The sequence below is a fragment of the Aricia agestis genome, chromosome Z, assembly GCF_905147365.1.
Source record: "Aricia agestis chromosome Z, ilAriAges1.1, whole genome shotgun sequence".
NCBI classification, from domain to species: domain Eukaryota; kingdom Metazoa; phylum Arthropoda; class Insecta; order Lepidoptera; family Lycaenidae; genus Aricia; species Aricia agestis.
The window spans coordinates 7,692,424-7,717,916 of record NC_056428.1 but is presented as its reverse complement, the minus strand read 5'-3'; the positions used below and the strand labels follow the sequence as shown (position 1 = coordinate 7,717,916).

Below are 25,493 nucleotides of genomic sequence, written 5' to 3'. Positions count from 1 at the left end.
GGGAGGGGCGCGGAGAAGGTCGCGGCGAGGGGGGCTGCAGGCGCGGCGGGCCCGCCCCGTCCGGCGCACATATCACAAGGCACGCGCTCGCGCCCCGCGACCGCGAGTCCCAAATAAATAAATTATCAAGTCTATAATACTCCGGGACGCGGCACTGCGAGTCTGATCGTCCCGATAATGGAATGTAAGCGTGATATGGTAGAGGTGGCGGGGGCGGGCGGCGTCACGCGTCGGGCGGCGGCGAGGGCGCGGCGCGGCGTGGCACCATGACGCAGGGCGGCGGCGCAGAGGGCGGCAGGTAGGCGGGAGGCGGGCGCATGCGCACCCACCAGCGCGTCGCTTTCTGCAGCAGCCCGTCCTTCTTGCCCGCGCCGCTGCCCCCCACCGTCCGCCGCGCCTCGCCGGCCCACTCGGGCACGTCGCTCACGCACTTGTTCGGTGGTGGCTGGAAACTGCTTCTGGTCAGCTCTGCTTGCTGTAACACCATAACACGTCAGCGTTAATATAAGTACCTACTATTATTCATATTTTTAAGGACTTCTATAAGTACAGTGTGTAACAAAAATAAGTGATAATACTTTAGAGTGTGTACGTGTTCCTTAAAGAGTTCACTGTGAAAGTCGCAGCGCTGAAAGACGATATACAGTGTGTAACAAAAATAAGTGATAATACTTTAGGGTGTGTACGTGTTCCTTGTAGAGAGTTCACTGTGAAAGTAGCAGCGCTAAAAGACGAAAAAATTTTTTCACTTTTGTATGGGCAAGGGCCCGAGAGTCACGAGTTTCTCCATACAAAAGTGAAAAAAAAATTTGGTCTTTCAGCGCTGCTACTTTCACAGTGAACCTGTATATAGGCGATAAATCGATCTAGCTAGGAATCATTTTTAGAAAATGTCATTTTATTCTTGTTTTATCGAATACCGAGCAAAGCTCGGTCTAATAGCCAGTGTGATTTAAATTGTCATAGGAGATGGCACCGCTTCTTAACTGGTGCTGGTCATGTAAGCATTGATACAATGATCCAGCGTCGGAATCACACCAGGGCTGGATCATCATTTAAACATCTTTGCAAACCCATTTAATTCCAAAGACTTCTATTTAATTTAATTCAGCATCCATGCTTACATTGCATTTATGCTAGACGAGGGTGTTTCCTTGAGTCAACTCTATTCTAATTCGTTTTGGTATCGTGTGACAAGCAGCTACACATTACGTCCGATTGGAAAATATTCGCCTGATCGTTGAATTATACAGAGTGCTACAAAACAAAGTTATAATTACTCAAGGATGTGTATTTGTCGCATTCATTGAATGGAACTATATTTTAATTGAATGACTAAAGGGCCACTCTTCAATTAATAGTTTGTGCGTTCTAAGATGATATGGGTGACACTTCTTATATTCCTTGCTACTGTTTTTTTTTCAAAGAAAACAAAAAAATCAGAATTTAATAAATTATATTTCATCTACAAAAACAAATGTTTTCTATAATAATTATTGTAAATGAATAAAAATGAAAATTTGCTAAATGCTAACTTATTAATATAAAATTATATTATTAACTGTGATATAGGAGTATAAAATGAATGTTACGAAAACATTTTGAACATTGTCAGATGCATGAAACGGAACCTATGTCAATGGAGATTGACACTGTTGAATCGAAATCAAATCGATAAAAAAGGGCGGCCATCTTAAATCGCCGGCACCACTGAAATGTCAGTACGAAATCGATAATTTCGATTGCAATTCTTTTAGGAAGTGATTCGATATTTTTAAACTATCGATTAATTTTTGTTAGGTAACTTCCCTACTATTGTCAATTATAATGTGTCACGCATCATAAAACGCACACTATAGTTAATTGTAACGTTTAAATCGTCAAGTCTTTGACTGTAAATAATTTTTTTTTATGAACTCGCTAGTCATTCAATCAAATAGTAGATTCAACCAGATGACGGCGACATCTTAAGTATCTGGGGGCACGGGAGTGCCCCCGCCAAGATGAGCCAAGCGAAGCGCGCAAGGGCACTACCTACCTTTTCTCGAAACGTTTCGTCGTATTTTTGAACCCTCGTAACTTTGGTTTGAATAATGCCAGATAGTTGAAATTTTTAAGATATAGTGACATGGGTATAGTTATTAAATGCGCAAAATTTGAATATCGTGGCTATTATACTTTAGATTTTATAGGTGTCCAAAAACCCACAATTTGGTCACTGACTCACCGATCATCAAAACTGTTAGGGTACTTCCTGAAGTCTTAGAAAGCTGAAATTTGGTATGTAACATGATATTAGTACTAAAACAACAAATAAATTATCAAACCCAACTTAACCTATATCCGTACCATTATAGAGCAAAATTAGGCAAAAATTTGTGTTTTTTGTATGGGAGCCCCCCTTAATTTTTTATTTTATTTTAATATTATTATTAAATATTAAAGTAGACATATAACTAAGGACTTTGAGAAAAATTCAAGTACCTATCTGTTGCCATTATTGATATAGAGCAAAAAAGGCCAAAAAAATCACGTTTGTTGTATGGGAGCCCCTCTTAAATATAAATTTCATTTTGTTTTTAGTATTTGTTGTTACAGCGGCAACAGATATACATAATCTGTGAAAATTTCAACTCTCTAGCTATTACCGTTCTTAAGTTACAGCCTGGAGACAGATAGACGGACAGACATCGAAGTCTCAGTAATAGGGTCCCGTTTCTACCCTATGGGTACGGAACCCTAAAAAATGAACTTAAAAAAAAAAAACAACGTAAACCAGCTTACAAAAAGAAATGAAATCCCACCAAAAACATTTTCATGTAAAAATGTTGCCAAGATGCGAACATAATATTATAGTTCGTCGTGTCAAAAAGTAGTGAGATCTCATGTAGAGCCAAGTTTCTAACCTTACATACTCAACCCTAAATCTAAAAACCTTAATTTTACCCTAAAGCGCGGCAAAATATTTGATAATAATATTATAATGTGTCAGCCGCACGAGAAGAATCTAAAAACTCTACACATTAGTCAAAATCGGTGGCTTGCCTGGGCCTGGGCTTTGAACTTAATATACAGTAATGATAAATGGCCAGGCCACCGATTTTGACTAATGTAGAGTTTATAGATTCTCCTCGTGCGGCTGACACATTTATTTTACGACGAACTATAATAAAATGTTCTTTTTCGGGACTCAAAGTATCTTTGTACCAAATTTCAGCAAAATGGGTCCAACCACACGCGTGATGTCGTGACTCGTGACCACGCGAAATATAACGTTCCGCGCGGCTTCGCCCATGTAAATTAGATATTTCACAGACAAATTAGTCCACAAATAATAGCCTATGATCCTTCACGTGGTCTACTTCTTATCTGTGCCAAATAACAGAAACATTGCTCCTAGTAGTTCGTGAGATAAGCCCTTTCAAATAATTTCCCCCGTTTTTTCCACACTTTCCTCTACTCCTTCGCTTTTATTAGTCTCAGCGTGATAAAATATAGCCTATGGCCTTCCTCGATAAATATAACACTGTATATATATAACACTGAAATAATTTTTCAAATCGGACCAGTAGTTCCTGAGATTAGCGCGTTCAAACAAACAAACTAACAAACTCTTCCGCTTTATCTATACTAATATTATAAATGCGAAAGTATCTCTGTCTGTCTGTCTGTCTGTCTGTCTCGCTTTCACGCCTAAACTACTGAACCGATTGTAATGAAATTTTGTACACAGATAGCCTAAAGCCTGAGAAAGGACATAGGCTACTTTTTAAATGGAAAAGGGGGTTGTAAGGGGGTGAAAATGCGTAAATTTGGTCAAATTAAGTTAATTCCAAAAACTCAAAATAGATGGCGCCAAGAGTCCCCTAGATCGCGCTATTGCTTGCTCATGGGTATTTCTATAAGAAGTGATACCATGTCAAACAAGGTTTTTCGATTCTTTCGATTGTTATACACGTTCTATACTAATATTATAAATGCGAAAGTATCTCTGTCTATCTGTCTGTCTGTCTCGCTTTCACGCCAAAACTACTGAACCGATTGTAATGAAATTTTGTTCACAGATAGTCTAAAGCCTGAGAAAGGACATATGCTACTTTTTAACTGGAAAAGGGGGTTGTCAGGGGGTGAAAATGCGTAAATTTGGTCAAATTAAGTTAGTTCCAAAAACTCAAAATAGATGGCGCCAAGAGTCCCCTAGATCGCGCTATTGCTTGCTCATGCGTATTTCTATAAGAAGTGATACCATGTCCAGCTAGGATTTTCGATTCTTTCGATTGTTATACATGTTATTAACTAAGAACTCACCTACCAACTTAGATTAGATATCAAATTAAAAAACAACAGCGCCAAAACTACTGAACCGATTGTAATGAAATTTTGTACACAGATAGTCTAAAGTCTGAGATAGGACATAGGCTACTTCTTACTGGAAAAAGGGGTTGTAAGGGGGTGTTTATGCGTAAATTTGTTTAAATTAAGTTAGTTCCAAAAACTGGAACAGATGGCGCCAAGAGTCGCCTAGATCGCGCTATCGCTTGCTCATATGTATTTCTATAAGAGGTGGTACCATGTCGATTTAAGATTTCGATTCTTTCGATTGTTATACATGTTATTAAATAACTCACGTATCAACATAGAAATCAGAAACAACAGTCTACCAATAATAAATACTAAATAGTTTAATGGCCTATGGGTATTGGCGTTGTGTAATGCATTATGCAGCTAAGTTGTGTAAAGCTAAATAAGCTTTAAAAGGTATAAAAAAGTTTAATTAAAAAAAATCATATTATGTGCACACTACACGGCTGTTTTGGGTATTTTGATTTAAGGGGTACCAGGGTTTTAAAAAGCTTTTGACACCAATTTTATTGACACCGCGCACTATAAACTGAAGTCCACGCGGACGAAGTCGCGGGCAACAGCTAGTAATATTATAGTATAGATATAAAACCGCCCATCACGTTCTCTGGGAGTGTGGTCTTTGGCAAGAGGAACTACAATGCTAAACAACCTATATTGTAAATCTGGAGTCGCTTACTACTCTATTATTATTGGCGACAGTCAAACACAATAAACTCCAATATTAACTTAGCTTCAGCTTAGGAGTCACAATTATTATTAGCCTTATTTCCGTGGTACTTAAGGTACTTAAGGGGGAGCCCCCTTAAGTTCACTGACTTTCGGTCATTGCAACTTTGTGCTGTCTCCCGCTTTGAATGGGGAGGGAAATTGGAATCTTCTAACTCCTATTTTCTTCTGATTAATTTCGTTGCGGGTCCCAAGACGGCTTTAGCATAACCCTCGGGCTCGGGTTTTCGTGGTTGGATACCGCTGTGGATCCTGGTGACACAGGAGATACAGTGGTGGGAATGTGTGGTGGGCCAAAGCCCGTTAAAAAAAAAGCCTGCGTATAATGACTGCGTCGTCGATGTTAGTGTCGGAGTCTGTGAATTGACCTGACAATCATTTTGCTGACCTAGTCTTTCCTGGGTATGGTTTTTGTAGCGGACGGAGCCGCGGACGACTGCTATAATGAATATAAATCAAAACTGCTGAATCGATTTTAATCATTTTTTCAGTGGCTATTTATATTTCGTACCCGTGCGAAGCCGGGGCGGGTCGCTAGTACATAATATTATTATATGTCCCCCATACAGATTTTTAACCGACTTCCAAAAAACGAGGAGGTTTAAATATATTCGGCTGTGGATATAATTTTTTTTTTGTATGTTCAACGATTGCTCCGCCGTTTGTGAACCGATTTTCGAAATTTTTCAGTCAAATTTTCACCGCTGATAGAGTTACTTTTGTTTTGTTTGTTTTAATTTTGTAGCCCAAATTTTTGACGTTAGGGCATTTCTCATAGCTTGCTAATTGGTACTCTCACATTGAACTCTTTAACCAACACATACGTAATATCTAAAATTATTACAACATTGTTTCGTTCCAACTTTCACGCCACCATTTTGCACGCCAGTCGCCATTGACAAGGCAGAATGTTGGATCCATGTAAACCCATAATATCGTAACACCTTTATAAACCACATTTCATGCAATAATTTCTCTAAACTGATCTGGCAATACTTACGGACCTGGTAAGGGACTCTGAGCTGCAGGTGCGCGTCCTGGCCGTACTCGCCGTCCGGCAGCTGTATGCTGGGCGGCAGGCCGAGGCGCTCCGCGGCGGCGGCGGACCGTGCCCGGGACTCCTGTTCCACCATCTCCTGAAGCCGCCCCACCATCGCCTGCAGGCGCTGCTGCTTCTCCCATTCCCTGGAAACAGCGGTGAACTAGATCAATATAAATATTATGGAATAAGTGCAAGCAAAGCTGATGCTGCGCAATCAGTTAAGACTTAGGACCTAGCCCACTGAGCACTACTTTTAATATTTTTATTTTTTGATACCATGTAACCTTTTTGAACCAATTTTGAGGTTCTCTGAATAATTATTACGAAAGTACTGCTTTGTTACGACGCTATTTTAATCACAGATGATAGCAGAAATAGATGATTAATTAAAAATAAAAAGTAGGCCAACTAAACTCGAGCTAAAGCTAACTACGGAAACCGCCAGTGACTTCTAGTCGTCATGAGAGCGTTATCATTACAGTTACAACTTACAAGTTACAACACAAGACTTACTTAATTACTTTATTTTTACAAACATTTGGAATAGGGAACTACTTGGAATGGGAAAAAGGAGTAGAGGATTTGGGAATGGGGAAATCCATTCCTAAATCCCCCACTTCTTGAAAACACACTTCACAACACTTCTATGAATCAAACACGGATCGTTTCCAAGATTGTTCTAAAGAAGAATTGTGGGTAATTCAAAGAGCACTGCTACGCCCTCCGCTTTTCATATGGGAAATACCACAGGATGTTGTTAGTTGTGACGTCATCTTCATCTTTCTCGATAACAGTAAATTAGTTTTAATTGCCCAATTTATCAGTTTTTTTGACAGGAACTTATCGTATTATAAGCGTTTTTGATTGGTAAACTTGACGTTGGCCTAAAGGCGTGAAAAGGCTAGTAAATGATAAACTTCTGTCAAAGAACCTAGACTTCAGTGTCGAACCGGTGTTTGTATGATATTTCTCTGTTGTCGGACTACGGAGAAACTACGGAGTCTCTGTATGTCCCCAGTCCCGGGTCCCCGGGACATACATTTAGAGACTTTTAGAGTGAGAGAGAGAGAGAGCCGGGTTCCCTAAAAATTGGACTAATAGTTTAATAGCTGACTATATTAAAGGGTTAGGGGACCCAAAAGAGATGTTATCAACTTACAGTGTTGTGTGGTGGTGTCTGTCGTGGCGCAGACGCGGCCCCCCCGGCGCGCCCAGCCGCTCCATGCCCGCGCACCCCGGCACTTGTACCGAGAGCATCTGTAAATCACAACACACTGCTCTCACTTATGCGGCCCTTGTGGCACATACCACTATATCTGCTAAGCTCCAGACTACTCCCGAATACGGTTAAGGTTTTATGCTAAGTACTTACATAGGTACGGTTTTGCTCGATCAAGCAATAACGTCAATCAAAACCCGCGGCTCGGGATTTCGTCCACACATTCAATATATATATATATATATATATATATATATATATATATATATATATATATATATATATATATATATATATATATATATGTAATTCCATCATAGCGGCTCGATGCGAGCCTTCGAGCTGTGGGTTTTGCGGTCCACACAGTAATTTTTACTCGATTTGGAGTAAAACTATCGAGCAAAACCGCATGTGTGTACTTAGCATTAGGATGGCGTATAATATTATGTAAATTCAAGGTAAATAGTAAATACTGTTAAGGTACATGGTATACGGACACGTGGTGCCATCTAGCGACAAACCAGCGAAACTTACCGAGGGAGCACAGGCAACATAAATCCCCTACTCAATACTAGATGGCATGAGGTGCGCAAGTACATACTCGAACCTTCTAGAAAGGTCCAATGTTTGTTTACGTGTTTACCGTTTTTTTTTGCGTGTTTACGTGTTTAGTTGTTTGCTTTTATTGTGGTACATGCTCGAGCCTCCTAGAAAGTTCCCACGGTTTCTTCTGGAATTCGTCTCGCCATATAAAACGCCGCAGGCAGGCCCGGCCAGTTCAGTTCGATCTGAGCGATCTTCGAGGCGACAATAAGTGATCAATGGACAGTGATAGTGCTTAGTGATTGGACCTAGTGATTAGTGTTTGGACTTAGTGCTAAGTGTTGTGACCTAGTGTTTAGTGCAGTGTTAATAAAGTCTTCAAGAGAGTCACCAGGTCTTTCTCTCCAAATCCTCGAACCCTAGCACGTAACGACTGGTGTCAGAAGTGCGATTTGGAGATGCCATTGACTCCGAGAGAGGACTTCAAGGTGAGTGTCAGGACAAGGGCGCAGCGAGCTACTGCCATTGACTCCGAGAGAGGAGTTGCGGAGGCCACACCCACTGGGGACCAAGCTCAGCCCACTGAGGGACAGGCCCCACCCACTGGCCCCGCCCACTTTGGGTGAAGCCACGCCCACTGGCTCCGCCCTCCGGGACACGCCCACTGGCCACGCCCCTCAGGCTCCGCCCACTTTGGATGAGGACACGCCCACTAGCTCCGCCCACCGAGCTCGGCTCGGCGCTTTACAAGAGTCACAAGACCGCAAGCTCGGCGCTTTACAAGAGTCACAAGACCGCAAGCTCGGCGCTTTACAACAGTCACAAGACCGCAAGGTCGGCGCTTTACAAGAGTCACAAGAACGCAAGCTCGGTGCTGAAATCAGAGCGATTCGAGAATCACAAGAGCAACATAAAGACCTCCAAGAAAAAGCGCTTGGAGCTATAAAGGATGTCAGTGACACGGTGGTTAAGCTTCAAAAAGATGTCGACGTAATGGACGAACGAGTTACTGGGTTAGGAGTGGATATGGAAAATATGAAAACCGGCCTCACAGAACTACAGAAGTGGAAAGTGCGCGTGGAAACCACAGGAATCGCGACGTCTAGTGGAACTTCCGTAGTGGTACAAGGACCAAGAGTTAAAGTGCCACCATACGACGGTACTACTTCTTGGAACGCTTATCGTCAGCAATTAAATACGGTTGCTTCTGCCAACGGATGGACTGACGAACAATGCCTGACCGCTTTCACAGTTGCGCTCAGAGGGCAAGCTTTGTCTATCCTAGAAGCGCATACAGGAAATGGGTTTAAAGACCTGATGGAGGCACTTGAATCCAGATACGGGGAGCGACACCTGGAGCACGTGTTCCGTGCCCAACTGCGTGACAGAGTCCAACGCCCAGGAGAAGAACTACAACAATGGGCGTTGGAAATAGAAAAACTGTTCAAGAAGGCACACCAAGGAGCCGATTCCAAGATGATTGACACGAACATTGTGCAAGCATTTGTCGACGGAATCAGGGACCTAGAGGTCAGAGCTGCAGTGAGGCTACGTCACCACACCTCGCTAAAAGAAGCATTGGCGCATGCTTTGGAGGTCGAGGCTGTTCGCCGTGACATACGACAGACCCATAAGGTCCACGAGGTCTCTGAGGAAGTTAAGGAGGTCAAGGCTCCCACGAAGAGAAGTTTTGGAGCCATGTGCTACAAGTGCGGTGCCATCTTCAGCTCAACTGCCCGAAGGAGACCCAGATGGCAAAGATGAAAAGGCTCGAGGAACAAGTAGAGGAGCTGAAGAAGCAAGAAGCTTCATCCCCTGTCCGGGATCAGGGAAACGAATAAAAGCGAGGACTAAGGGGCGAGTACTGGCAAACGCGGAGGAAGCCCCGATAGCTGTTATCTCCCAAGCATGCAGCGGGAACAGTCTTGTGATTCAGGGGACTATTAACAGGACGGATTGCAAAATGACTCTAGACACAGGAGCCTCTAGAACGATAGTAAACCCAAATCTGGTAAAAGCCGCAAGAAGACACGAGAGGAGAATTAACTGTCGGCTCCTTACTGCCTCCGGTCAGCCAATACCCGTCCTGGGAGAAATGTCAGTTAAGTTACGATGAATGTAGGGGGATCCTCATACCCTCATGACGTTATCGTGGCTGAGATTATGGATGATTGCATTTTGGGTTTGGATTTCATGAAGAAGCACAACTGCAGAATTAATGTCGCTGACGGAGTTTTCAAGTGTGGCGAAGAAGAAATTTTCATCCTTGGAGGCGCCTGCGGGAAAGTTGAATGTGTAAAGAAAGTCATAATACCTGGACGAGCGGAAGCTATAGTGCTGGTGAAACTACCGCCAGCTGGAAAGAAGAAGTTAAATAGATGCGTGTTGATCGAAGACACACCTACCAAGACATCAACGCAAAAACTGATGACGGCGAGAACCCTTGTTAGTGGAAGCAGTAACGCTGTGGTCAGGGTTTTGAATCTTGGTGATCACGAGATCTGCTTGAACAAAGGTGACGTCATTGGAAAGTGCGAGGAAGTTGTCTGGATGAGAAAGTGTAGTTCGATCACAGGCTCAGACTCAGCAAACACCAGCAACTATAGAATAGTGACTGAGCTACTCGATGACTGCAAGAGTAATCTGACTTATTCGCAGAGCATGAAAGCTAAGAAGTTTTTACAACGCCACGCGAATATCTTCTCCAGTCAGGAAGGTGACCTTGGAAGAACGTCGATGGTTCAGCACAGGATAGATACCGGAAGCGAGAACCCAATTCGTCAACGAGCAAGACGGATACCCATTGCAAAGGAAAAAGAAGCTGAAGGTCTTTTGGAGGACATGAGAAGGCATAAGATTATTGAACCGTCTGCGAGTCCGTGGTGCTCACCGGTTGTATTAGTGAAGAAGAAAGATGGCAGCACAATATTTTGTGTGGACTACAGACGTCTCAATGATATCACCAAGGACAGTTATCTATTACCTCGAATTGACGACGCTCTGGATACCTTGAGTGGCATGAAATGGTTCTCGACCCTGGACCTGAAATCTGGATACTGGCAGGTGGAAATTCATCCAAAAGACAAAGAGAAGACAGCTTTTTCCACCGGTAAAGGTTTATGGCAGTTTAACGTCATTCCCTTTGGATTGTGCAACGCACCTGCCACATTTGAGCGACTCATGGAGTGTGTACTGACAGGCCTAGTTGGAGAGGCTTGCTTAGTCTACTTGGACGACGTCATCATTGTTGGCCGCGACTTCGAGGACCATTTGCGAAACTTAGAACGAGTTTTCGCCAAAATAGAGGGGGCCAAGGTAAAGTTGAATCCGAAAAAGTGTCGGTTATTCAGGAGTAAAGTCAATTATCTCGGCCATGTCATCTCCAGTGATGGAATCCAGACGGACCCGGAGAAACTGGAAGCAGTTCAAAATTGGCCAACCCCTAAGAACAAAACCGAAGTGCGGGATTTCTCGGCCTATGCTCCTACTACAGGCGTTTTGTTAAGGGATTCTCAGAGATAGCCAAGCCATTACATCGGCTGACAGAAGATAAACGACAGTTTATTTGGAACGAGACTTCTGAAGATTCTTTTCAGAAACTGAAGAAACATCTGTGTGAAACACCAATCCTGGGGTATCCACAACCCGAAGGTCAGTTTATAGTCGACACGGATGCAAGCAACACAGTCATTGGAGGGGCGTTATCTCAAAAACAAGGCGAAAGAGAAGTTGTAATTGCATATTTCAGCAAATCTTTATCTAAGCCAGAGAGAAACTACTGTGTAACAAGAAGAGAACTCTTGGCTGTCGTAACGACGCTACAACATTTCAGCAAGTATCTCATTGGCAGACAGTTTTTACTGCGAACTGATCACGCAGCGTTGAAGTGGCTACTACAGTTCAAGAACCCAGAAGGCCAAGTAGCTCGATGGATTGAACAACTCAAGGAGTATGACTTCAAGACGGAACACCGCAGCGGGAAGGCGCATGGGAATGCCGACGCACTTTCACGAAGGCCGTGTTCAGAAGACTGCAAACATTGCATTAAGCAGGAATCTAATGAAGTAACATTAAAGTTAACGAGAACAAGTCCTTTGGGTCCATGGGAGAATGATGCCATGGGAGGGAGGGAGGGAGGCTCAAGAAAGAGATGACGACCTTCGATACATCATCACATGGAAGAAACGGGGTGACGTAAAGCCAATCTGGAGTGAGGTTGCACCCACTGGCGCTGTCACTAAGGCGTACTGGGCGCAATGGGACAATCTGATTCTTCAAAACGGAACACTTTACCGGAAATGGGAGAAGACTAACGGCAGAGAGTTCCATCTTCAAGAACGAGAGTACCGGATCTTCTCCGTGAAATACACGATGGCGTATCAGGAGGTCATCTAGGTGTTAAGAGGACGTTAACAAAAGTGCGAGAACGATTCTACTGGTTGCATTGTCGAGATGATGTACAGGATTGGTGCCGCAAATGCACTACTTGTGCTGCAGTGAAGGGACCACAGACCCGGAGCCGTGGGAACCTGCGGTTGTATAACGTTGGCGCACCGTGGGAACGAATTGCAGCTGACGTAGCTGGGCCATTTCCCGTGACGGAATCGGGAAACAAGTATTTTATGGTCCTCATGGATTACTTCACCAAATGGCCCGAAGTGTTCGCCATACCAAACCAAGAAGCTACAACAGTCGCTTCTAAATTAGTCGAAGAATTGCTATCTCGGTTTGGTGTGCCTCTGGAAATCCATTCTGATCAGGGCAGGAATTTCGAATCGCAGGTCTTCCAGGAAGTGTGCAGAATTTTGGGAATGCATAAAACGAGGACCACCGCGTACCATCCACAGTCTGATGGAATGGTTGAGAGATTTAACCAGACCCTTGAGAGGCATTTGGCGAAATGAGGTGCGCAAGTACATACTCGAACCTTCTAGAAAGGTCCAATGTTTGTTTACGTGTTTACCGTTTTTTTTTTCGCGTGTTTACATGTTTGCTTTTATTGTGGTACATGCTCGAGCCTCCTAGAAAGTTCCCACGGTTGTTTACTTGTTTACGTGAATCGGGAACTTTCTGGAATTCGTCTCGCCATATAAAAGCCGCAGGCAGGCCCGGCAGTTCAGTTCGATCTGAGCGATCTTCGAGGCGACAACAAGTGATCAATAGTGAGTGAACCAGTGAAACCTGCGACTTGGCTACGACCTAGGACAGTGATAGTGCTTAGTGATTGGACATAGTGATTAGTGTTTGGACTTAGTGCTAAGTGTTGTGACCTAGTGTTTAGTGCAGTGTTAATAAAGTCTTCAATTCTTAAATGTCCCCCTCAAAACTATACAGATTGACGCGTGGACCTTGGATTCGCGCTTTACGCAATTCTGTTTACCTCGGACTGCACTCATGCCGCCTACTTCGCGAGTAGTCTGGTTCTGGAGTTAGCTTTGTACAAACGATCCAATCAACGCATGAGCTCCAAGGAATCGGTTGCCTTAATTTAGCATAGCATAGCGTAGCGCTTCATAATCTTTTTTATCGCTTTAGGATAGTATTATCCCACCAAAAACCTTTCATGTAAAATGTTTCCGAGACGACCACATAAGGTTTACCCTGAGAAAAAGATATGAGATCACAATATAATGTAGAGGCAAGCTTCTGAATCTACACTATTTCTCTACTGACATTGCTTTAAAAACAAATTCTACATAGTACTACCAGTAACTATATTATAATATGGCTTCGCCGTTTCGCTACCGTCTCGATTCGCGAAGGTGATGCGAATGTTTAGTTTCTGATCTGAAATTAGCAACGAAACAGCCGAGCCATACATATTTACTGATACATATGTAGAATTTGTATAAGTTAGGGTCTGTAGAGTTATTAGATAGAGGCAACTTTTACAAGAAATGTTTTGGTGGGATTTCAGCTCTTTTTGTAAGTTGGTTCTTGTAAGTACTTATTAATAGGTTTTTTAGTTACTGTCTACAGTCCCGTGTAAACTCTTATGACCTAATTGATAATTCATAAAATTGGTGAAAGTCTTATATAAACCTACATCCCCCATTTTTGGGGAAGGATATAATATATTTAGTTTTATATTTCTTGCTCGATATTAAATATTAATCATGGCAACAGGTAGACACCTGAAATGTTTACAAAATACTCAATCGTTTTTATTCTCTTATCATTAATAATGAAATCTAAATAAAATATATAATTAAGGGGGCTCCCATACAAAAAACACATGTTTTGCCTCTTTTTTGCTCTATAGTAGTACGGAACCCTTCGTGCGCGGGTCCAACTCGCACTTGGCCGATTTTTTTTAATCAACATGTAGTAAAGGGATCAAGAAACTACCCTTAAGATGGCAAAAATGCATCGATAACAATGGTATGCACATACTTTGATTAATTCAATATTTTATACAAAAAAATAATAGAAAAATATATTAATTAAATATTCCTCCCATACAAAACGCCAACTTAAGAACCTAATATTTATTATAACCTTGCCTGATGATTAAAAACTACCTACTTCATACTATACTATACTTCATACTATATTTCTTTGTAAAAGGTATAAAAAAATCTTAATAGGCTTTATTAATAATTTGTTTATAGAATGAAGTTAATCCCATAGCAACTATAACTGTCCAGACCGCCAGTACTACATACTACATAATATGGACCATGGTACACCTTATTGGGAAAGATTTAAGAAATTATAATCCATACTAATATTATAAATGCGAAAGTATCTCTGTCTGTCTGTCTGTCTGTCTGTCTGTCTGTCTTGCTTTCACGCCAAAACTACTGAACCGATTGCAATGAAATTTTGTATACAGTTATTCTAGAGTCTGAGAAAGGACATAGGCTACATTTTGATGTGGGAAAATATCTTATTTCCATGAAAATTTCGATGAAAATGAATTCGCATTGCGCGTGGCCAGCGCCCATCCCGGGGGTCCTGGGTTCGAGTCCCGCAGGCGGAACAAAAAGTTTTCAATTTTCCTGGGTCTTGGATGTGTATTAAAATAAAATTTCAAAAATCTTAAACATATTTTATGTATAATATTATAAAAAATCCAGAAATATATCGATGGAATGAACATTTTAGTTCTAATACGATTCAACAGATGGCGTTTTATTTTTTACTTTATTGCAACATAGAACTAATCATACTTATTAGTTAGTATGTTTTTGTTTATAGTTTTTAATACGTTAGAATATGATGTTTAATCCATACTAATATTATAAATGCGAAAGTATCTCTGTCTGTCTGTCTGTCTGTCTGTCTGTCTGTCTGTCTTGCTTTCACGCCAAAACTACTGAACCGATTGCAATGAAATTTTGTATACAGTTATTCTAGAGTCTGAGAAAGGACATAGGCTACATTTTGATGTGGGAAAATATCTTATTTCCATGAAAATTTCGATGAAAATGAATTCGCATTGCGCGTGGCCAGCGCTCATCCCGGGGGTCCTGGGTTCGAGTCCCGCAGGCGGAACAAAAAGTTTTCAATTTTCCTGGGTCTTGGATGTGTATTAAAATAAAATTTCAAAAATCTTAAACATATTTTATGTATAATATTATGAAAAATCCAGAAATATATCGATGGAATGAACATTTTAGTTCTAATACGATTCAACAGATGGCGTTTTATTTTTTACTTTATTGTAACATAGAACTAATCATACTTATTAGTTAGTATGTTTTTGTTTATAGTGTTTAATACGTTAGAATATTATCTATACTAATATTATAAATGCGAAAGTATCTCTGTCTGTCTGTCTGTCTGTCTCGCTTTCACGCCAAAACTACTGAACCGATAGTAATGAAATTTTGTACACAGATAGTCTAAAGCCTGAGAAAGGACATAGGCTACTTTTTAACTGGAAAAAGGGGTTGTAAGGGGGTGAAAATGCGTAAATTTGGTCAAATTAACTTAGTTCCAAAAACTTAAAACAGATGGCGCCAAGAGTCCCCTAGATCGCACTATTGCTTGCTCATACGTATTTCTATAAGAGGTGGTACCATATTGAGCTAGATTTTTCGATTCTTTCGATTGTTATACACGTTATTAACTAATAACTCACCTACCAACTTAGACATCAAATTCAAAAACAACAGCGCCAAAACTACTGAACCGATTGTAATGAAATTTTGTACACAGATAGTCTAAAGCTTGAGAAAGGACATAGGCTACTTTTTAACTGGAAAAGGGGGTTGTAAGGGGGTGAAAATGCGTAAATTTGGTTAAATTAACTTAGTTCAAAAAAATTCAAAACAGATGGCGCCAAGAGTCCCCTAGATCGCGCTATTGCTTGCTCATGCGTATTTCTATAAGAGGTGGTACCATGTTGAGGTAGGTTTTACGATTCTTTCGATTGTTATACACGTTAATATTAACTAACTAGCTGTTGCCCGGGACTTCGTCCGCGTGGACTTTAGTTTATAGCGCGCGGTGTCAACAAAATTTGTGTCAAATTTAAAAACTTTTTAAAACCCTGGTAAGTGGTACCCCTCTTAGGGCCGCGTTACACCGGAATGGCAGCGCTGAAAGTGCTCGCCTCGCCGCTGCCATTCCGGTGTAGCGCGGCCCTTAATTAATCAAAATACCCAAAAACAGCTGTGCAGTGTGCACATAATCTATACTAATATTATAAATGCGAAAGTATCTCTGTCTGTCTGTCAGTCTCGCTTTCACGCCAAACGCCAAAACTACCGAACCGATTGTAATGAAATTTTGTATACAGATAGTCTAAAGCCTGAGAAAGGACATAGGCTACTTTTTTTACTGGAAAAAAGGGTTGTAAGGGGGTGAAAATGCGTAAATTTGTTCAAATTAAGTTAGTTCCAACAATTCATAATAGATGGCGCCGTGCGTCTTCTACATCGCGCTGACGCTTGCTCAAAAGTCTTCCTATAAGACGTGGTATCATCTTACATTTAAGTTTCGATTTTTTTCGATTGTTATATCTATTCTACGGTATTAAATAACTCAGTACTTTACGAGTATCTGTGCAGTGACGTAACCTTAAATCTATCAATGATAAATAGTTTATGGGTAAAGTTGTGTAATCGGAGGGCTAAATAAGCTTTAAAATTTTGCATAAAATATAAAGTTTAATATAATAAAATGAAATACTTATTGTGTGCACACTGCACAGCTGTATTGATTTAAGGGGTACCAGGGTTTTTTTATAAAAGCTTTTGACACCAATTTTGTTGACATCGCGCGCTATAAAGTACTATAAACTGAAGTCCACGCGGACGAAGTCGCGGGCAACAGCTAGTAAATATTTATAAATTATAACTTTTTATTAAAAAGCTTTTATTTAACTTGCTCTGTATGTATGTAAACGTATAGTAATATAATAATATGTTACTATACGTTTACATACATACATGATATGCAATATTGGATTTAGAGTGACATCACTCTAAATCCAATATTGCCGACCATCCAAGATGGCGAAATAGTTAATTTTTATGCAGTCTTACAATATGGATATTAAATGAAAGGGCTTTTTGAGAGTAACTCGAAAACGAATGTAATGTCATTCTACATCCAATAGGGCGGCTCAGCCAAGATAGTCGAATAGTTATTTTTAATGAACTTCAGCAATATAAGTATCAAATGAAAGGGCTCATCAAGAGTAACTCGAAAACGAATGTAATGTCATTATACATCTAATATGGCGGCTCATCATACATACAGCATACGGGAATAGTTATTTTTATTGCACTTATGCAGTATGGGTATCAAATGAAAGGGCTCAATGAGAGTACCTCGGAAACGAATGTAATGTCATTCTACACCCTATATGGCGGCTCATCTAAGATAGGGGAATAGTTATTTTTAAAGCACTTCTGCAATATGGGTATCAAATAAAATGGCTCAGAGTAAATTGAAAAGTAATAGAGTCAAGTCATGTCGTGTCGTGTCGTGTCGTGTCGTGACGTGTCGTGTCGTGTCATGTTTAAGGAGGATATTAGATCTATACTAATATTATAAATGCGAAAGTATCTCTGTCTCTCTGTCTGTCTCGCTTTCACGCCAAAACTACCGAACCGATTGTAATGAAATTTTGTATACCTACCGATAGTCTAAAGCCTGAGAAAGGACATAGGCTACTTTTTTACTGGAAAAAAGGGTTGTAAGGGGGTGAAAATACGAAAATTTGTTCAAATTAAGTTAGTTCCAAAAATTTATACTAGATGGCGCCGTGCGTCTCTTACATCGCGCTAACGCTTGTCCAACATCTTTCTATAAGAGGTGGTATCATCATACACTTAAGTTTCGATTTTTCCGATTGTTTTTTCTTTTTTACGTTATTTAATAAGCCAGTACATTATATTACATAGGGTGACGTAACCTTAAACCTATCAATGATAAATAGTTTATGGGTAAAGTTGTGTAATTGGGGGGCTAAATAAGCTTTAAAATTTGGCATAATATATAAAGTTTAATTTTAAAAAATGAAATATTATGTGCACACTGCGCAGCTGTTTTGATTTAAGGGGTGCCAGGGTATTTTTTATAAAAGCTTTTGACACCAATTTTGTTAACATCGCGCGCTATAAACTGAAGTCCACGCGGACGAATTCGCGGGCAACAGCTAGTTATCATATATATTGGATCCGAGATCATTGAGTCAATGATATTGGATAATGTAATATAGATATATGATTCATTTCTTCCTTGATCATAGATTTTTGACATTTGCTGAGAGATTGGATCCAATACCAAAGTTGCCAGTTATTTAATATAAAAAAGAGTTTTTAATTTCTTGTTCGTTAATATGTTTCAAATAATGTAATGTAATTATTTTTCTAATTATATACTTGGATAATCTTGCTGAAATAACAAAAAAACAAGCCAAATTAAAAATGACGATGTCTTTTGACAAATCGAATTTTCTGAGATCTAGTAACCCTGACGTCAATACCTGTCAGCGTTAGCGCTCGCCATTGGCTATTGAACGTGATGTAACGGATATTCGCATTAGCATTCGCGAATATCCGCGTATTTTTCAATATTCGCATTCGCATTCGCATTCGCAAAAATTATGTTTTAATAATCAAAAAGGAAATTATTATATGCATGCATTTGAAATAATATAATAATACAATAGATAACACTTAGATTTTTTTATTAATCATACTTCTACATTCTTAATAAAAGCCTCATTAGTCATTTATGAAAAAAGAACTTTAGAGATCTTATCAAATCTAACATTAATCAGCCTTGTTGGTATACTATGTAAGGTTTGCATTCATTTAGTAGTATTTTATTTAGTTTTATGTTTCAAGTAATGTTCAGCTATGTTCAATTTAAACATGGCCGACATGAAACGTCAAACCAGTCGAACATTTTACGAGCGCTTTTTTTGAAATTTTAAAATATTCGCATTCGCGAATGTTGAAGATAAATATTCGCAATCGCATTCGCATTCGCATGTGAAAAATCCAACATTCGTTACATCACTAGTTTTTAGGGTTCCGTAGTCAACAAGGAACCTTTATAGTTTCGGTCTGTCTTCTTATCTGTCTCTCCGTCTGTCTGTTTATCTGTCTCTCCGTCTGTCTGTCTGTCCGTCTGTCTGTCCGTCAGAAAGTCCGGAAAAATCTTTAAGAGTCACTGGACTTTAAAGAGGAGATTTTAAAAATCCTAAGAAGGGGCATTGCCCCCATTGCCCCCCCCCCCCCCCCCCCCCCTCCTTCTACCAGCAAATTACAAAACGGTAGCCTCTGGAATTGTGAAAAAATTCACAGGAGTAGGAAATATGCTAAATTTAAAAGGAAAATTATCACGGCTAAGAAGACTTCAGAAGGTATTGAGTAATAGTCGATCAACTAAAAATAAATAAATTCGGCGAAGTATAAAGGAACTTTTGGTTCAAATTCCTTTGAACGTAACTGAGATGATGTTGTTAGTAGTATAAAACAAGTTATAAATGTACATTCATAGATCATACAAAAATTATTAAAAACTAGCGGTACTATGGAACCCTATATGCGTGCGTAAGGCAGAAAGACAGGGAAATCATACCAAGGTGACTTTTTTTTTTTATGAAATAAGGTCGCAAACGAGCAAACGGGTCACCTGATGGAAAGCAACTTCCGTCACCCATGGTCACTCGCAGCATCAGAAGAGCTGCATGTGCGTTGCCGGCCTTTTAAGAGGGAATAGAGTAATAGGTGAGGGTAGGGAAGGGAATAGGGGAGGGTAGGAAAGGGAATAGGGTAGGGGATTGGGCCTCCGGTAAAGTCACTCACTCGACGAAACACAGCGCAAGCGCTGTTTCACGCCGGTTTTCTGTGAGAGCGTGGTATTTATCCGGTCGAGCTGGCCCATTCGTGCCGAAGCATGGCTCTCCCACGTATAAACGTCTTCTTTTTTTACTACTCAAGTATCCTTAACATCATACTAATTAAACATAAGTTTCTAATATTATGATTTATGAAAGTTCAAAAAGATTTTAATTATTTTCAATATCATGATAATTCTCTAATTCTGTGTATAGAAGGCATCATATTTACCAAGCAATAACCAATACTACTGCAAGTGGACCTAAGAATCTAATCTAAAGAAATTATCACTGATTACACTAATAACAATAATTATTAATATCAATACTTTGAATAGCAGCTAGCGTTTTTTAATATTATAAATTTTAATACTTCAATTGTGGGAATCGCATACACAATAGATTTTCAATGCAGCCGGCAGCCGGGTGCCGCTTGGGGATTGATGGGTTAAGTCCAATAAGATTATATTGAAATGTACACCCAGTAGATAAAGTATGACAATTACATTTCAGAAATTAACAAATACTTAACTTTTAAAAATTTTGTCTCCACCCATCAAAGTGAAAGAATTTATCATCAGATAGAAAGACCAATGTCCTACAGTTTTATAAAGTAAATAATGTGATGAGGGGAATGGCCTGAAATATTAGCTCAACAACTACTGATAGCCATTTTGTTTACAGATGAACACTTAATTTTTGATGTCATGTAACTTAAATTTTTGTTAATGATATTTGCGAGTTATAGAAGCAACTTTCTCATATTAAGGTTGTATATCAACTATAAGACACAATAGGATAATATTATAAAGTTAATAAAAGGAAAAATATGTAACTTTATGCTGGTGAGCTAGAGATTCAACAATTTCTGATTATAATAAAAATTAAAAAACCACTTCTGGTACTAATTATATATTTTTAATGATAAGAAAAATCCATCCATAGATATTATTACTATTATACGTAAAAGACAACAAAACATTGGCAGCTTTAAATAAGATTTTTATTTTCTTTGTAGATGTTTTTATCAGTAAAGGGTTTCAGGGAGAAAATCTTTTTATCCAATAAGTATATCAAATTCTCGTGTCACAGTTTGTGCACGAACTCCTCCAAAACAGCTCAACCAATTTTAATGAAATATCGTGTGTACATTTGTTAGGCCTGAGAATAGGTTTTTATCTACTTATTGATACTGGGAATAATTTATATGGCAAAACAATGTTCGCCGGGTCAACTTTGTTATTAACATTATAGAAGTAATAACATAGGTTATGCTTAATGAGACCATACGTCCCACTTTGGGCGGGACAGTCCTGCTTTCAGGCAGTCTGTCCCCGTGTCCCCGGCGAGGCCTACTTTCGCAAACAGACCATATGACAATTTGAAAGTATTTTTATGTTTGAAATGCCTGTGCAATGCCTGGAAGTAACACACTCCCATACAATAAATGTGATTATTCAGCCAAAATTTGCTCAATATCAATAATAATGGTAGATACCTATACATATAATAACTAGGGTTGCCAGCACCCAAATTCCCTGTCAGGCACGACCAAATTCCCGGACATTTGGCCGAAATGTGGTTATTTCCCCAGACACCTCTTAAACAGTATTTCGATAATGTCTTGCCAATTTTTGCTTTTTCAACAAGAATTTGTAAAAATCTGACTAACTCAAAGCCGTGCAAGAAACCGTGTGTATGCTTAGCGAATTTTTATCTTTTGTTTATTGCTGCATGACTTAAAAGTTAAATTTCTTTCATCAAACGTGTTTGGATTTCACCCGGACGCTTTACAGAAAACCGGGCGGACGCACCACAGACACCCTTCAAACTTGGACAAATCCGGGGAAATCCGGACAGATGGCAACCCTATATAATAATAACAGATAAGCACTAATATTCACAAAATACTCAATTGTGTTTACCTCTATATTTTCATAATAATAATAAAATACAATTAAAATTATTTGGGGGGGAATTGGATGTGTTGATGTCCCGCTCTTACAAAAAAAATATGGTTACATTAGATATGCTTATTCTTTTCTCAAATCATGGTTTACTTGTGCTTAACATCTAACAAAGAGCATAGTTAATGCAAAACCCTGTTAGTTTATGTGGTATAAGTATAACACGCATGAGTAGTATATTATGTGCTACAATAGATTTATGGTTATTACCTTAAATATGATATTGTTTTAGACGTTTGAATAGATTTAAGCCAACTTATGTACTAATCATTGTAATTTTGATATAATATTCTGTTTTGTGCTATGAATGAACTTTAAAAATATAGTTTGTATTGTTTGCTTATCAATTGCTTGGAGTTGTATCAGCCTCATAACATAACCTCTGGATTGTCACAACTTAATGTTTTGACTCAAGCGGCGAGCCCAATATTTAACAATAACTAACAATGACAATGAAATGAACGAGTTATCAGTTAATATATTTTATTGTATGCTCTTCTGGCTTTAAAGCCACAAGCACAACGGATTCGAAGGCTATGCTCATATGTTTACGAATGTGCAAAATATTCTCCATTTAGGACCAAAAAGATGTGGAAAAGCTGTGTTAATGTTATTGTGTTGGCATATTACGAATATCGCGAGAGAGGTGATTACGGAACTGTCTGTCATGAAAATTTATTTAAATTCACACAAACAACGTCTGGGCGTGACGTCGCTATCGGCGCGGCTCTTATCACTTGGCACGCTCCGCCGTCTCGCCGCTCGGGAGTCGTGAGCCGCGACCGTCCGACTCACGGCTCACTCGCCTTCCACTCGACACTACGCAATCCTTGCAATTTACAATGAGTTTTTAACGCTCGGTCCCTAATATGTTTTCACTCGTATGTATTGTTTTGATGTTAGGCTTATGTTTACTTCCCCTGCGAGTATCTAAGTCAACTTTCACGACGACAGAAAAAACACAGTACCACTTACTATTTTTAGAAATGTTGGCTGTAATCTTCTGTTTCCAGTGTCACTGAGCGAAGATACTTTTAACGACTGTGTTATCACGTCGTTGAGTACACTTGTAGACCATCGATCACACTATCGCCGTTGGCAAATTCGTTGTGAATTTGCTTGCATTATCACCAAAATTATCACTGACACTAAACTTGCATAGAGAGGTCTAGACTACTTTAAAACAAAACAATCACAGGGCGATACACGAAGATTACGACACCCGCAAAGCGCTTTTACATATAATTTACTATAATTCACTAATAAATAAAAGTCGTTTTATATTGTAACACTATAAAAATAAATAATTTAAAAAAAAAGATAACATATAAATTCCACTATCGCGAATTTTGTAACAGTGTTTCTCTGAACTCTTGTTTTCATATTGGCAAAAAGGCGGCTGCCATCAAGCGAGTCTTGTTGTTCAATGACGCGGAGTGCTCAGTGCGGACGCGACCGCACCGCGCCGCGCCGTTCGCAGTCGCGTAGCGGCGGTAGCGGGCGGCGGCGGGGGGAAACTGGCGGGTGACGGTGCACCGGCTGCCCCGATGTCGTCGCACACAGCCGAGCGACGAGTATCTTCGATTACTCACACACGAAACGATCTGTCTAGTTGCATTCGTGTGCTCATACGGTGGCGCGATAAAGCGATGAAATAAGCCTGTGAGCCGAAATACTGATAGTACGTACACGAGACACACGTGAGCATACGTACACCTAGAGGAGCACACACGTAAACGGGGCTCGATGCTGCTCGACTTGTTTATGTATGCGAACCTATAATTGTAGTAAGCGATGACGCGTTTGTCGGCTCGTGAGACGAGACGGTTGGCATTGCTCAATGATTGAGCTGTACTCGAGTCCTACGTAACAATCAGTACATAAAAAATGTATTGATCTAGACAATAGACATTAACTCTATTTACAATAAAGGTAGGTACTTATAATATTATATTAAGTTAGATATATACTATACTCTAAAGTCTGTAGTATAGCTAACCAAGCCCTTACTTAAGTTGGCGAAGGCCAAACCGTTTTGTATCAATACCAGGACGTGGCGCCTGGTTGGGGCACCTGTATGTTTTCACAATTTGGCATTTTTATCACCGCATCGTTTAACATTAGGCAAATATTACTAAATAGTAGATAGACTTTACTTTCTAAAATATAAGCTTAGGGTGTTACAAGTTTTTTATAAGTCCGTAGTTGACTAAGAAATTCTTAGATCATTATTATAAAAGAAAACCGATAGAAGGTTTATTAAATTTATTATTTAAAGTCAATTGCAGGATGTTCCGACTGGAAACACGTTTTAGTCAGATGAATATAGATTATTATAGATTAATACGGAATAGGTATGTAGAGTTGATAGAGCAATCAGTATAGCGTATCTAGGACATAGGTATTATAATATGTAGGGTTGCCAACTTTTTTTTTTGCATTTAAAGTAGGTACATTGTATACTTTAAGTAAGAAAAATGAAGTACACAGTATAAAAATAAAGTACAACATAGTTTTTTTATTATTTTATTTAAAGAAATAGTTGTATTTAAAGATAAAGTTGTATTGATTTTTGCAGTAAACGAGCATCTTTATTAAAAAATTACAGTCTATATTTCAATCATAATTTATAAATAAACAAGTAAGTAATTCTATTTTTATCCACTTGTAAGAATGGAGTCTTGTAAGTTGTAACTTGTGTTTTAGTTGTGACTACTGACTTGTGACAATGACGCTGCGCTGACAAGTGACAGCTGACTGATCACAGCCCGGCATTGTTGACATTTGAGGTTCAGTTGCGTTCAGAAATTGCTAAGGTGGCGCTGGCGAGTGGCGACATCGATTCAACAATAATCGATAAATTTCGTTTAACGAAAAATACTTACGACTTCAAGAGAAATCTCAAATTATGAGAAATAAAGTATTTTCGCGTACTTTATTATTAATATAAAGTACCGAGTACAATTACCTCAAATAACGTACAATACTTATAAAGTACGGTTGGCAACCCTAATTATATGACTACTGTTTAGCATTCATGTACTATTCCACATAAAACTGTTTTTGAATTTTGAGTTAATAATGCAGTTTTATTCTTAAGAACATAAGGTTTACGGCAATGAAATCCATTTTCCAGGGTTTCGTAGTCAACAAGGAACCCTTATAGTTTCGGTCTATCTGTCTGTCTGTCCGTCTGTCCGTCTGTCCGTCCGTCTGTCCGTCTGTCCGTCTGTCCGTCTGTCCGTCTGTCCGTCTGTCCGTCTGTCCGTCTGTCCGTCTCTCCGTCTCTCCGTCTCTCCGTCTGTCCGTCCGTCTGTCCGTCTGTCC

General features: G+C 39.7%; 1 protein-coding gene across 2 annotated transcripts; it reads right to left on the bottom strand.

The window, feature by feature from the left end:
• Positions 1-33: 33 nt before the first annotated feature.
• LOC121739206 (protein TMEPAI) lies at positions 34-23,680 on the bottom strand. 2 transcript variants are annotated; one of them, XM_042131559.1, is made up of 4 exons: positions 23,142-23,680; positions 7,293-7,390; positions 6,092-6,276; positions 34-475 (listed from the first exon to the last, which is right to left on the bottom strand). In XM_042131559.1, exons 2-4 carry the CDS (start codon positions 7,388-7,390, stop codon positions 132-134), a joined length of 627 nt encoding a protein of 208 aa, XP_041987493.1. In that variant the 5' UTR covers positions 23,142-23,680; the 3' UTR covers positions 34-131. The 2 variants fall into 2 exon arrangements, with proteins under 2 accessions (XP_041987493.1, XP_041987494.1); XM_042131560.1 differs by having other exon boundaries at positions 145-475; positions 6,096-6,276; positions 7,293-7,407; positions 23,142-23,677.
• Positions 23,681-25,493: the final 1,813 nt, after the last annotated feature.